The sequence below is a fragment of the Acomys russatus genome, chromosome 32 (genome assembly GCF_903995435.1).
Source record: "Acomys russatus chromosome 32, mAcoRus1.1, whole genome shotgun sequence".
Taxonomy (NCBI): domain Eukaryota; kingdom Metazoa; phylum Chordata; class Mammalia; order Rodentia; family Muridae; genus Acomys; species Acomys russatus.
In genome coordinates, this window is record NC_067168.1 from 29,902,391 (window position 1) to 29,917,490 (window position 15,100).

A 15,100-nucleotide genomic window follows, 5' to 3' on the forward strand; every position below is an offset into this window, starting at 1 on the left:
TGATACCTTAGAAGACTGGATAAAATGTCACTATAAAATAACTATACCTGATAGTAATTTTAATGTTAATTTTTTTTCTAAAATAAAACTGTTGCATTCTAGATTCAAACACTGGATGGGACTCATGAAAACCCTCAAAAACAGTATGTGTTTCAGTTGTCATCTCTGAATCCTCAAGAACGCATTGATTACTGTCACCTGATTAAAAACTTAGGTACCAATATTTTACATTTTTTCCAAAACTTTTTCTTGTGGTATTTACTTAAGAACATTATTACAACTTATTTAGAATACAAAGACAATCCTATTTCTACCATGTGTAATGGGGAGACATTGAGAAAAGAACACGGGCAAGTTGTTTAAGCCCATATGTTGAGTCAGCATTAGGGTTTTGATTTTTGTAAAATCAAATTAAGTCTGATTTTCTAAAATCAGATTAAGCTCTAATCTATATCCAAATTGCTATACCAATTACTGAGTCACAGGACCTAAGAATTTAAAGGTTTCACTCGGCCTGGGACAAGTGCCTCCCAGCACTCAGAATTACTTCTCAGTAACATTACCCTTATCCCAGCTGCCAGACTTTCCCTCTGACACCTGGGAGAGGCAAACTGATACAGTGTAGCTGGACTGTAGTAGGGACAGGACTGGGCTGTCTAGTAGCCACATGCTGGGAAGTAAGAAGTAACAGGTGAAATATGTGAAAACGTGCTCAGCATTTAATCAGCATAAAACATCTGTGAAATGTTTTTGCTTTTCTTTTAACTCATTTGAAACAGCCTCCTGAATTTATACTACAGTTTTATTTGTTTGCTAGCTCTATAGAGTCAAGATTTATACTAACAGAACCTGATAGCAAAGCTTGTCATAGCAAAAGAAAGCATTCCGAAATAACAAGGCCAAGCGTTGGTGGCTCTAGCTTGTAATCCCAGCACCTGAGAGGCTGAAGCAAGAGTGGGCTGCACAGTGAGACTGTAGAAAGGGTTAGACCCCGGAGACATGGCTCAGGGCTCAGAACGTTGACAGACAGCCAGGGTTCTAGTCCCAGTTCTCACATGGTACCTCATAACCATCTGTAACTCCAGTGTTAGAGGGTCTGAGACCCTCTTCTGGCCCCCATAGGTACACATGCAGGCAAAATACACATACACAAAAATAATAAAGTGTTTTTAACTGTAGAGAATGGGGGTGCTGTGGCTCAGGGTAGATTACTTTTTTCACAGGTGTGAAGCCCTGAATTTCAAGTGTACACATGAATCAGCATTGGAATTTTGATTGTTGTAAAACCCCAATCTACATTCAAATTACTAGGCCATAGGATAAGGGGCAATAAATTGAATTGAATATTAATTTTACATATCTGTGTAAGTTTTTATTTGAGTTGTTCATTTTATGTAAGTAATTTTTATGCACGTTTTATGACTATTTTTCTAGAAAGGTAAGAAAACTAGTAGAGCTCATTTCTCTCTTCACAAGGTGGGTCGGTGATTGAGAAGCAGTGCTCAGACCCCAGCTGCACACACATGGTTGTGGGGTACCCGCTGCGCAATGAGAAGTACTTAGCTTCCATGGCAGCCGGCAAGTGGGTACTTCATCGCTCCTACCTGGAAGCCTGCAGGACAGCTGGGCATTTTGTGAAGGTGTGTACTCACATTCCCATGAGGGCTTGTTCTCTTGTAAATGTCTTAGATCCCTGATCATACACTCACCATATATATAATTTAAAGGACCACATGTGGCCATGTAGATCACACCAGTTGTATAAGGATCTTAGTAACAAAAAGTTTGCAGAGTCAGGTTGCTTTATTCACATTTCTTTTCTTTCTTTTTTTTAAAAGTTTTTTAAAATTTATGTATATGACTGCTCCATATGCATGTATACCTACGTGTCAGAAGAGGAAACCAGATCTCATTATAGATGGGTGTGAGCCACCATGTGGTTGCTGGGAATTAAACTCAGGACCTCTGGAAGAGCAGTCAGTGTTTGCTCTTAACTGCTGAGACATCTCTCAAGACCATATTCTTTTTTTTTTTTTCTTAAATGTTTTCGTTGGCATACAAAAAAATGAGTTTCGTTGTAGCTTACTCACTTTTTATTACTTAGTTTGTCAGAGCCTTTCTATTGAAATGATATTCTCTTAATATGAGATGACTTCAAGATACCTCATTGTAAGCCTCTTTCTTTAATACTTAGCGTCTACCCTGTAGCTTCTGAAGCTTCCAATCTGAGTTCCTTGGGAATTATATCAGTCCATGCTTCCTGACTGCTCCCGTGTAGCCAAATATCCAGAGTGTCCTCGAACCACCAAAATACAGCTGCTGACTGTGTTTCTGGGAAATGAGTTTCTGGTTTTAAGTAAGAGCCAGCTGTCTGCCAAACGTGGTGGTGCATGCCTGTAACCCCAGCAGAGGCAGAGGCAGGTGGATCTCTGTGAGTTCAAGGCAGCCTGGTCTACAAAGGGAGTTCAGGACAGCCAAGGCTACACAGAGAAACCCTACCTTGGGGGAAAAATAAAAGAGGCAGCTGTACTTGATTCTTAACATAAAACTGTATGCATCTGTGTTTCGATGTATTCATAAAACGTTTCGTGTTCTCTGTATGTAACCATTGCACATACAGCTTTGATCTTAATAGACTGAACCCAGAGGCTCACTGGCCTGATTTTCCAGGAAGAAGACTATGAATGGGGAAGTAGCTCCATACTTGCTGCTATCACTGATGTCACTGAGCACCAGCAAAAACTAGCACTCGCAGCAATGAGATGGAGGAAAAGGATCCAGCAAAGGCGAGAGTTGGGCATTGTTGAGGTACTATCACACAGATACTACAAATGGGATGCAGGATATGGTTAGCCAAGGAATTCTAGTTGTCTTTTATTCCTTATTTGGTATATTTAGTTGTGCATTCTACACTGAACTCAAATTCGTGTTGTAGCCGTGCGCATGCCTTTAATTCCAGCACTTAGGAGACAGAGGCAGGAGGATGACTGAATTTCAGGACATCCGGGGCTACGTAGAGAGATCTTGTCTAATAAATAAACAGAGTATTGTGTCATACAATAAGATGTGGGTCTTCTGCCGGACTTGGTGGTGCATGCCCTTAATCCCAGCCCTCGGGAGGCAGAGAGACAGAAGGATCTCTACAAAGCAAGTCCAGGACAGCCAGGGCTGTTATACAGAGAAGCCCTGTCTTGGGGGTGGGGATGGGGGAGGGAGATGTCTTCTAAAGATACCATGTCTTTAGATGAAGTGTAGCATCAGGAGTCCCAAACTGGGCCCTCAGATTCTCCTTCTGCAGCCTGAGCCCCAAAGTCTGTATACTTTTTGTTGTTGTTTTGTTTTTCAAAAAAGGGTTTCTCTGTGTAGCCTTGGCTGTCCTGGACTCGCTTTGTAGATCAGGCGGGCCTCGAACTCACAGCAATCCACCTGCCTCTGTCCAGAGTTAAAGGCGTGCCCCACACCATCCAGCTAAGTCTGCATACTTTGAGTAGGGAAATTATGTCCGTTTTTTCTAATTGCTAATTGAAAGCTAACATTAATTATAAGTTTAGACAACAAATCACAACACTGTTAACAAACTTGTGAATTTTACCAGTAAAACCCAGTTTTGTTTTGTCTTGTTGTTTTGTTTAGCTAGCGGACAAGATCATGAGTTTTAATAGCTGTTCGTGCATATATATCATTGTACTTTGCCCATCTTCACCCTCTACTGGTCTCCCTCCCCAGCCCTCCCTTTCTGGCTGGTCCCTTCCCTCTGCCCCACACAGCCCCCTTCTGCTTTCATGTCCTATATTCATTTCTTAACCTTAAACTTTTACAATTTTGATTCCGCGTACAGGAGAAAACATCCCATTTGCCCTTCTAGATCTGGCCTATTAACTTAAGTGATGATCTTCAGTTCTATCCATTTCCCTGCAGATGACGTAATCCCATTCCTATGGCTAAATAACACTTCAGTATATGTGCCTATGTAATACATGACAGCATTCCCTTAAGCAGCCAATATTGTTCCGGAATGTTGCCCATGTCTCTGCCAATATTTGTTGTTAGTTATTTTCTGATGTTAGCTATTTTGGCTAGGTTGAGACGGAATCTTAATTTAGTTTTGATTTTCATTTTCCTGATGGCTAAAAGCTAAAACTCAAACAATTTTTTTAGTATTTGTTGTCCACATGTATTTTGCTTATTATGTGTGTGTAGGGTGGAGCTGCTTATAAGCAGTTTTGTGCTGCCTGTGTGGTGGGTGCTGGGAATCAAACTTGTCCTCTACAAGGACAATGTGCTCTCTTAACCACTAAGCCATCTCTCTGGCTCAGTATTTGTATTTTCTTGGAGAACTTTTGGCTTACTTCCTTTGCCTGTTGACTAACTGAATGATTTGAGGTTGTTGTTTTGTTTTTAAGTTTTTGACTCAGTCTCATGTAGTTCAGGGCAATCTCAAAAACCTGGTATAGCTAAGGATGACCTTGAACTTCTGATTTTTCCGGCTCCATCTCCCATGTGCTAGGACTGTTGGTGTACAGCCACTACACCTGCCTTGGGTAATTGGGGTTTTGTTGTTGTGTTTTTTCTTTGTTTTTTTGTTTGTTTTTGTTTTTTGAAGTTCTTTATAGATTCTAGATGTCAATCTTCTGTTGGATATACTGTTAGCAAAGATTTTCTCCCATAACAGGGATGAAGGCTCACACCATGGCACCAATGTGGAAGTCAGAGCGCAACTTGCTGGAGTTGGTTCTCGTCTTCCACTAGGGCTCTGAGTATTGAGCTCAAGTTATGAGACTTGACAGCAAGCGCCTTTATCCTGAGTCATCTCAGGATATGTCCCCCATAACATTAGAGTTCTTTTTAGAAATTTCTTGTAGCCTCTCTCGTAGCATGTTCAAAGTTTGAAGTCTCTTTTTCTCCCTTTTTGAAAGATTTATTCATTTATTTACTTATTTTATATACAATGTTGTGTCTGCATGTACACCTGCACACCAGAAGAGGGCACCAGATCACATGATAGATGGTTGTGAGCCACCACGTGGTTGCTAGGAATAGATAACTCAGGACCTCTGGAAGTGCAGCCAGTGCTCTTAATTTCTGAGCCATCTCTCCAGCCCCAAAGTTTGAAGTCTTAAATGACTCTTTGCGTCCATTTTCAATAGAAGAATCTGTTATTTTTACTTGCATCTTAATTACAAGATCTTGAGATACTGTGTTCACTTTTATTATCATCAGACCTGTCATTAGTGCTTTTGTTAAATGTGATAATATAACAACTGTCTACCATGTCACACATTTGCTTTTAATATTTGATCATTTTTAATACATGGTTCTTTGTATTTTGAAATTTTAAAATAGTACTTATATTGTATGGGATTATCTCACAATTAAGTTGTTAGCTAAAGAAAAATAGGTTTGAGCAGATGGTCAAAGAACTCTCAGGACGGCCAAGCTTCTCTCAATTAAAGCACTCTGATGGGCCATTGAGTTCTCTGCATTCTCGAAAGCCTAGTTAGCCTATATTCCCTTTCTTCCAGAATAATTTTACTGTCTTTTGTTGTGTTATTTCTTACTTACATATTTAATTTTTCCAAATATCAAACATTTTTAAGTGAGACATAATGAAGGCTCCACCCTCTTTAAAGTAAGGCTTTCACTGTACCCATGTCAGCGGCTGGAAGCTCAGCTCAGTGACACACACCATGGCTACACACTGTGGCCACGTGTGTTTCATGCTCGTGGCTACCTGTGACACAAGTAGAGGGTAGAGGGCTATTGGCCTAGTCCAATGGCTCAGCAGCTAGAAAGGCACTTTCTGCCAAACCTGACCAGCTGAGTTTGATCCTCAAGACTTGAGTGGCAAAACCAGAACTGACTCCTGCAGGATGTCCTCGGACTTCCATGGGCATGTTCTGGCAAAAGCTTTCTACCCATTTCCCCAAATAAATAATGGGATGGGAGGTTACTTGTTGACAATAAGTCTACTGCAGAGTACTCCTGTAATCTTAGTACTTGGCAGGTAGGAGAATCAGGAGTTCAGAGTTAGCCTCAGCTACATTGGGAAGTTAGTCTGAGCTATATGAAACTTTTGTCAGCAGGGGTGGGGTGAGGGGTGTTGTTTGTTTGTTGTGGGCTGGAGAGATGGCTCAGGGGTAAGAGTGCCTGCTGTTTTCCCAGAGGACTCAGATTCACTTCCCATCACCTGCAAGGCTGTTGATCTGTAAATCTTGTTCCAGAGGATGTGACTCTCTCTCTTTTGACCTCTACAGGCACTGTACACAAGTGATACACAGTATTTGTGTATATATGCCAACAAAATACCCATATACATTAAAAAAAAAAAAAGACCAAGTTACTTATTGACATTAAACAAAGATAAATTCATGCAATGCCTGGTGTGGTGGCACACACCTTTAATCCCAGCTCTCAGAAGGCAGAAGCAGGCAGATCTCTGAGTTCAAGGCCAGCCTGGTCTACAAAGTGAGTCCAGGACAGCCAAGACTACACAGACAAACCCTGTCTCAAAAAACAAAACAACAAAAAAGATAAATTCATGTATGACCTCTGCATTTTGAGTGTTTAGTATGTTAAACCCCCCCACCCTTTGTTTTTAATAGGGAGCATTTAGTGGCTGGAAGGTCATTTTACGTGTTGATCGGCCCCGAGAAGCTGGGTTCAAGCGCCTTCTTCAGGCAGGAGGAGGAAAGGTTTGTGCTGGATTAATGTACTGCTGTTCAAGGGGCACGTTTGCCCAGCCTTGCCCAGCAAGGCTTCTGTGAGGTCTCCATTCCTGAGCACATACTTCACAGCTGAGTCACTTTGGAGGATGGAGGGGTGATGATACTTGTTGTTTTTCATTAGGTGTTACCCGGCCATCCTGTACCTTTATTTAAAGATGCTACACATCTCTTTTGTGACTTCAATAAACTGAAACCTGATGACTGCAGAGTTTTCATAGCAGAGGCTGCTGCCCAGAACATGGCCTGCTTGAAAACAGAATATATTGCTGATTATCTCATGCTGGTTTGTCACATTCTATTCTTACTTCTGGGGTGGGTGGGTGGGTGTGTGTGTGTGTGTGTGTTGTGTGTTGGCACACGTGTGTGTGTGTGTGTGTGTGCGCGCGCGCCAGTAAGAGGATAACTTGCAGGAGTTGGTTCTCTCCTACCATGTAGATTCAGAGGACCAACTTCAAGTTGTCGGGCTGGTGGCAAGTACCTTTACATATTGAGTCATTTTGCTGGCCCCACACTTCCTTATTTCTAGAGGTATGCTTATAGCTGCAAATAAGGAGCCGCACTTCAGACCATGGCTTGCTGCCAATAGAATTAATAGTCTGCTATTCTCTAGTCAGCCTCTTTGTTTAGTTTCATTTCTATATTGAACACAAACATTTTTTAATATGAAGTTTATGAGTAGCTCTAAAATGTTTTACAAGTTCTTAAAAATATTGGGCTATAAAGAAAGCAGAGGGACTAGGGAGACAGCTCAGATGTAAGAGAACTGGCTGCCGGAGGACTCGGCTTCAGTGCCCAGCAGTAACAGAGGCCTACCATGTCACTCTTCAGACCTAATATTTTGTTTTGTGAATGATAACTTAAAATTTTAAGTTTTTTTTTTAATATTGAAATTGTGTGTGTGCATGCACACGGGCATGTGCAGGTGTCCATGGAGTTCAGAAGAGAGTTAGACCCCTGGAGCTGGTTTTGTAGGAAGCTGTGAGCTGCCCAGTGTGGGTGCTGAGAATCAAACTCGGGTCTTTGCAAGAACACTATGTGCTCTTAACTGCAAAGTCCTCTCTAGCCCTAAATGAATGAATTTTAAACAATATACTTGTTTCCTAGGTCTAAAGTTAATATTTGCACAAGAAACATTTCAATAATCTGCTTTATTGCATATCAGTTCCTTTCTCATTTATTATGCATTTCAGAGTTGTAAAAATCAGAACATGCATTCTCTCAAAGACTTAGCATGTATATCATTAACTAGAATCCAGTATTTATTGCTTTCTTAGAAGAGCTATTGTACAGTGAAAATTGTAGCTCACAGTTCCATTGAATGAGTATCAGGAGCACGATCTTACCTCACAAGCATCCTTGCCCCCCCCTTCCCTTTGGGCCCCCTTTCAATGACCTTTATCCTAGCCGTGGGAATAAGCTTGTTTTGATTATTTGTCCCCAGAATATATTTTGCCTGAGAGCTTCATTTACCTGCCATTAGAGAACACTACTGTTTTGTAGCTTCACTTGGTATAGTGTCCATGTGTGCAGGTCATGGTGCCTGCTGGTAGCTTATTCCTTTTTACTATAGAACATTCTGTCTGAGGAAAGCACCTGATGACTTCCCTTCAGGCTGTTGATGACACTGAATAGGAACAGGCACCCTTTTCCCGAGGTAGATGTGTATAAGTGCTGGGCTGCAGACTAAATAACATTTAGTGTATGTGGTCAGGCTGGCCTTAAATTGGCAGGGCCTCCTCCTTCTGTCTGCTGGTACTAGGATTGCATGGTATTCAGTACCAGACTTTTTCTAAAAGAGATCTGGCCATCATTTGGTTTTATACATTTGACTTTTGGTCATCTGGTAGGGTTATAGTGGGGTAACATCACACTTTTTAAAGAATCAATCTTCTCACCTGGGTGTGGTGGCACACACCTTTAATCCCAGCACTTGCTAGGCAGAGGTAAGTGGATCTCTGTGAGTTCAAGGCTAGCCTGGTCTACAAAGTTCAGGACAGTCAAGATAACAAGAAACCCTGTCTCCAAACAAACAAACAAAAACAAAAAAAACCCACCACCACCAACAACAACAACAAGTAAACCAATCTGCTCATCTCTCTCTTTTCCTCTTGGTCTTGAAACAATTATTTTGAAACAATTATTTCAGCCTTCCAAGCGCTGGTATTACAAGCACATATCCCTATGTTTGGCTTAAATTTCTATTTCTTATTAAACACTGTTTGTAAATAATTATATATTTTGTATCCTGCCTTTTCTCAGGGAACCAGTCAGTGTATTCTCTGGTATTCTTTATCTAAACGTTTTACACTTTTATTTTACCTTTTGTGTGCACATATGTGTGGGTGCTGTCAGAGGCCAGAAAGGTTATATCATCCCCTGGAGCTGGAGCTATAGACAGTTGTGAGCTGTCTGACAAGGGTGCTGAGAACCAAATGCTGGTCCTTTGGAAGACCAGCAAGTGTTCTATAACCTAAGCTCTCATATCTTTTGTTTGTCTGTGACCTATCTCAGTTATCCTTTGTGCTGTGAGGTAGCAGCTAGTTTCTCCCAAACAGATAGATGTCCACCATTTGTTGAATAGACTTTTATTGATTCAAGAGGGGATTTGGCACTTAAAAGTCTTGTGTCCTATACCTAGCTGGAGAATTCTGTCTTGAATATCCTTTACCCAATGCTTGCATAGCCTTAGAGCTATGTGGCTTTATATTTAAAATGAACTTCTTACGCTATCATTACGCTTGCACTTTTTCTTTGCCCACCCCCTCCAGTCTGCTTGAAGTAACATACTAATCCACATAAAACTAAAGTCAGGCGTGGTGGCCCATGCCTTTAATCCCAGCACTTGGGAGGCAGAGGCAGGCGGATTGCTGTAAATTCAAGGACAGCTAGGACTACACAGAGAAATCCTGTGTCAAAAAAACCAAAGCAAACCACACCAAAACAAAAACTTGAAAGAAAGTCCTGTACTGACTTTAGGGGAAGGGCAGGGAAGAAGGAAGGGGTGTTGGGAATAACTGTAGGACCTTCATACATGCCGAGCTGATGTTATACCACTGAGCTGCATTTCTAATCCTGCAATATTTACTTCACCCTTGGCAACTGCTGATCTGTTAGTGGCTTCTATGATTCCTGTAGTTGTCATGTGTAAATCACATATCAGTGAGATTCATAGTGTTCTTGGGTGGTGACACATGCCTATAATTCTGTCAGGATGGAGACTGAAGCAGGAAGATCCTAGTTAAAGGCCATCATGACTGCCAGCAGGTTTAGGCCAGCCAGAGCTATACAGTGAGGCCCGTCTCCAAGCAAGCAAGTAAATGAAACACGTTAAAGAGTATAATGTTTATCTTTGGGGATTGCATTTCGCCAAATTCTGTGAGTTTCTCCAGACTGTTCCTTGCATCCTTTGCTTAGCCATTGCCCTGGCTAAGGCAAACCTAAACCAAAAGAGTGTTTGGGGTTTTGCTTAGGCGCATTATGAAGAGCTACTAGAAACATTGTATACAGTTTTGTTTTTGTTTCCTGTGACTTGAGTTTTCATTTCACTGGGACTATTCATTTAAGTGCCTAAATGCTTTTGACTTAGTGCCTCTGCTTTTAAATTTCTTGATACTATTTTGAGTTAGAAATTTGATATCATGAACTAGTATCTGGAAGTATGCAGCTGAGAACGACCCTGAATTGCCTAGTTTGCAATTCTAGGGATTACACTCAAAGTTCCCTGTATACTAGGCAAGCACTACACCCCAACCCTAGCTCACATTTTCTCACTTCCTGTTGAGTTGGTTTTTCACTGTTGAACCTTGAAAATGTTTGGTCTTGGATAACAGCACTTTGCTGGATGTGTGGGTTTGTTTTGTTTTTCCTCCCCCTTCCAGTCTGTAGCCTCCTTATTGTCTTAGGGCTTATGGCAGAGAAAGCATTTTGTATTGTAGAGGTCTGTTCCAACATTTTATGGATTGTTGGCTTTGTCAGTTCTTTACCTAGTCAGCTTTAGGGCCTTATAGCTGGCCATTTTCCCTTCTGAAAGTCTTAACGGTTTCTTGCTTATGATTAATGTTGAGCTAATTGTAAGCCTGGGAAGGGGCAGTACGTTCTCAGTGCTTTTTCAAGGTCCTTATAGGTATTTTACCCCTTTTACATACATCTAGGCTAAGCTTGTTTACTTTAAAGTTACCAAAGCTCTAACATGGGTGGGCATTGATGTTAGCATCACTGTGATTGGTTGTTGTGATGTGATGAGGCATCAAATTAGATCTGCAGTTTCTCTCAGCATTCAGTAATCGTTAAGATGTAGCTCATATGTCAGTTTAAACTATATATCCCAGTTTTGTTTTCAGTTTCACTGTGTAGTCCAAGTTGGCTTTGAGAACTCTGCTCCTTCAGCTGCCCCATGTGTGCCTTCATGCTCTCCCTGGTTTTATCCTTCAGTACAATTCTGGCTGAAAGTGGGTTATATTCTGTTGGGTCACGTCCTGGATATCATGCATAAACTGTAGACACTCTGGATCTTGGCATTTCCTTTAAAGAGTACTGTTTGCTTGCGTTTACTTAACCACAACAGAAACAGCACAACCATCAGTGCACATTTTAGCCTTAACTCATGTCTCCTATACATGGATTAGAGGCCAAAGATTTGGCCCTGCTCCACAGACTGTATTTGTGGCTTCCAGGGTTTGGCCTTTATTGGGATTCCCAACCTTATTTTCTGTGGGAGTGTAGTTGCTTTCCTGATTGGTTCTTCAAGCCATTTCGGTTAGAATTTTAGGTAGCCAAACAGACACAACAAATAAACAGGTACAAGTTTTCCAAGTATAAACTTCCTGGTAGCATTTGTTTGGTATTCTCCAGCATCTTAATGTATTTAGTCAGAATTTATCATTGAGGCTGGAGCTAGAACTTGCTCAGTTGGTATAAGGACTTGAGTTCAGTTTCTAAAACCCAAAAAGGCAAACATGGTAGCCCCGGCTTATAATCTTGGCACCAGGAAGCTAGACATAGGCCTGTTGGTAACCATCTCAAAAGGTGGAATTGGTATGGTGGTTTGGGCCTCCAATCCTAGCACTTGGGCATTAAAGATAGGAGGATCACTGCAAGTCTGAGGCATTCTGGGCTACAAAATGTACTACAGAATAGCTTGTCTGTTTTAGAGAGACTGGTTATTTACTTTGGGGGAATGTTATCTATGAAAATAGAAAAATGGCTACGAAGGTGAAAAATGCAGGGGCCTGGAGCCAGTTAGAAAGGCTTTAATGTCCTTGCTACCTGCTAGTTAAGACTTTACCTGTAAATACCTATCTGAGGGTATAGTATAGATCTGAGCTAGCCACACCTCACCCGAGCATTGTCCCACAGGTTCCTATGAGCACCCTAATTGAGCAAACAAAAAACTGGAAACTCTTTTCTTACGGAAAAACAAAGAATGGAGTCCACTGCTTCATGCCTACAAACTTAAAATCTGAACGTTCCCTCTTCCCATCCTAGGAAAGCCCTCCTTGTGTGGATAATTACCGTCTATCAGAAGCTGCTTTACTCCAGAATAAGGATGCTGGGCCTGGATTACCCCAGAAGAGGAAAACTCTGACAGAGAATGGCGTCAAAAGGCCTCGAGTGCACTGATGCACTACACTAGCTGCCAAATAGCAAATGTTTTCTAGTTCAGAAATGGCTATAGGTTGGTGACAGTGCACTTGCCTAGAATGCATCAGGCCCCGGGTTTGGTCCCCAGCAATGCAAAGCAAGAAAATTGTCAGCTACAACCTGAATGCTGCGGGGATGGGGTTTGTGTAGCAGTTTAAAGGCATTCATCTGAAGGATTAATGTAATGATCTTGTGAACTTGATGCCTTTAACACCTGAATCTGAATCACTGAATACTGACTGTTCCTAATGAAAAGGGACCTTTACTAGCTTGTCAAGCCACATTGGGTGCTTAAAGGACGTGTTTTTCTTGTAAATACCCGAGGCTATAATAGTTATAAGATTTTGTTTGGAAATGTCTTAGTTCACAAAAGCAAAAGTTATCAATTGGGATTATTTCATGTTTCCTGATTAATATATATATATACTTGCCATTTAACCTAACAGCCTAAGCACAGGACTTAATAATGAAGCTGGGGCTTTAAACTTAAATGTGTATATATGTAAATGTATGTATGTATAAACTTCCATGATTTGCCAACCGTGGGCAGCAAAACTTAGGAAATTATATAAAGAGTAAAAAATAGCAATTCAAACTGATGTTATTTGTTCATTTCGATTTGCTGATGTTGCTATACTTACCTTGAAAACATTTGGTGTGAATCCCAAGCAGGCAGAGGACAAAGCTACACAGTAAGACCCTTTCCCAAAGATACACACAGATGAGAGCAAGGGACAACAGGCTCACTTGTAATCTCAGAACTCAGTAGTGAGGTAGGAGGACCATTAAGTTTGAGTCTGGCCTAGGCTGTAGAGACTGTTCAATAAAGCAAAGGCTAGAGAGGCACCAGTAGTTAGGAACATACATCTCTTCTGGAGGAGTTACCAGCACCCTTAGCAGGTGGCTCTCCATCACCTATAATCCCAAACTCAGAAGCATCTGATGGTTTTGGGTCCCTTGGGCACCAGCACTCACACACAGAAAACAAATCTTTTAAAAGGTGACAAAAGTGTGTTACAAAATATGTTGAGTTGGCCCAAGTTACACAATACATCTCTTAAAAACAAAGCCAAACCAAGGTGAGATGGATGGCTTGGCTCCATGAAGCTGTACCAGCACGAAGACCTGAGCTTAGATCCCTAAACCCCACATAAAACCAAGTGTAGGCTCCACAATCTGTAAACGGTGATTCACAGGCTAGCATTCTAACATAAACAGTTCAGTGAAACATCGTGTCTCACAAAGTAGCACAGTTCGAGCACTGACTACTCTTGAGCACTTGGGTTTGTGGGGGCTCATAACCATCTTTAACTCTAGTCCCAGGAGATCCAACGCCCTCTTCTGGCCTCCATAGGGACCAAGCTGCACCTAGACAAACATGCAGCAAGACATCCATATACATTTTAAAAAAGGAATGTAGGGGCTGGAGAGATGGCCCAGAGGTCCCGAGTTCAATTCCCAGCAACCACATGGTGGTTCACAACCATCTATAATGTGATCTGATGTGTTCTTCTGGCGTGAAGCTGTACACATAGGCAGGCCACTGTATACATAATAAAAAAAATCTTTAAAAAGAATGTAAAACAATTTTGAAAACTAAGGTGGAGGGCCAGGGAAATGGCTTAGGCTCAGCAGTTAAAGATAACTGCCATGAAGCTGACAACCAAGTTGGATTCTCTAGAACCCACAGTAGAAGTAACTTCCCCAAGCTGTCTTCCAACGCTACGTGTATGACACACACTAAATTAACATTTACTTAAATCCTAAAAGACCAATAAAAAGGTGAAAAGTGGTTGAGGAAGACTGTTGTCTCTGTCTTCCATATGGTCATACAAGCATACATCACAGACTGTGTATGTATGTGTATTGAAAAAAGAAACAGCTGGGCATGTACTCAAAAGTTCTTGCACGAAGCCTACGTTCAGTCCCAGCACTGCATAAAACCAAGCAGGGTGGCTTGTAATCCCAGCACTTAGAAGGAGGTAATAGTATCAGAAGGCTCAGGGTCATTGAGGCCAGCCTGGCCTACATGAGAGCTTGTCTCAAAAACACAATAAAAAATCGTTTTTCACATCACATATCTCATAAGGTACCAACACCCACGTTAGGCAATAAGTGAGGCATTTCTTTTTGGTGTTGAAGTCTCTGAGAATGAAGAGCTGCAGTGGGCACATACCCTTGAGAAAACCCAGAACTCCATCAACTGAGTTTTGTTATATGCCCTGGTTTGCAACAAGCTATGTGGACTAGGTTGGCCACAAAACAGTATTTTCCTGTCTCTGCAAGAAAAGTGCTGAGATTACAGATACAAGACACTATACCCAGGTAGCATATACAAGGGTCAAGATTTCAAGGCTAGCCTTGGCTACAAAGCAAGTTTAAGGGTAGCCTGTACTCATTGAGACTTTGTCTGTTTGATCTCAAAACCATCTTGGCTACATAATAAGACTTGACCTGAAGAGCCAGACGTGGTGGCGAACGCTTTAATCCGAGCACTTCGGAGGTAGAGGCAGGTAGATCTGAGTTCGAGGCCAGCCTGATACACAAAATGAGTCCAGGACAGCCAGAGCTACATAGAGAAATGCTATCTCAAAACGGGGAGCGGGGGGTAATGGAGTCATTATATGTAGCCAGAGGGTTGTATACTTTGCCTGGAATGTTTATGGCCCTAAGGTGATAGCATGTTTCATATTTTCTATTTTAAAACAGCTAAGCCTCAGAACTGGAGATAGACC

The 15,100-nt window shown here is 41.5% G+C and overlaps 1 protein-coding gene across 1 annotated transcript in view; it reads left to right on the plus strand.

The window, feature by feature from the left end:
• Topbp1 (DNA topoisomerase II binding protein 1) overlaps positions 1 to 12,766 on the plus strand; it is a 50,178-nt gene extending 37,412 nt beyond the window's left edge. The window contains exons 23-28 of the mRNA XM_051140048.1: positions 103 to 214; positions 1,477 to 1,640; positions 2,671 to 2,808; positions 6,603 to 6,692; positions 6,847 to 7,008; positions 12,210 to 12,766. Coding sequence (XP_050996005.1) covers positions 103 to 214; positions 1,477 to 1,640; positions 2,671 to 2,808; positions 6,603 to 6,692; positions 6,847 to 7,008; positions 12,210 to 12,344 — 801 coding nt within the window. The 3' untranslated portion in view covers positions 12,345 to 12,766. The remainder of the gene's footprint in view (positions 1 to 102; positions 215 to 1,476; positions 1,641 to 2,670; positions 2,809 to 6,602; positions 6,693 to 6,846; positions 7,009 to 12,209) is intronic.
• Positions 12,767 to 15,100: the final 2,334 nt, after the last annotated feature.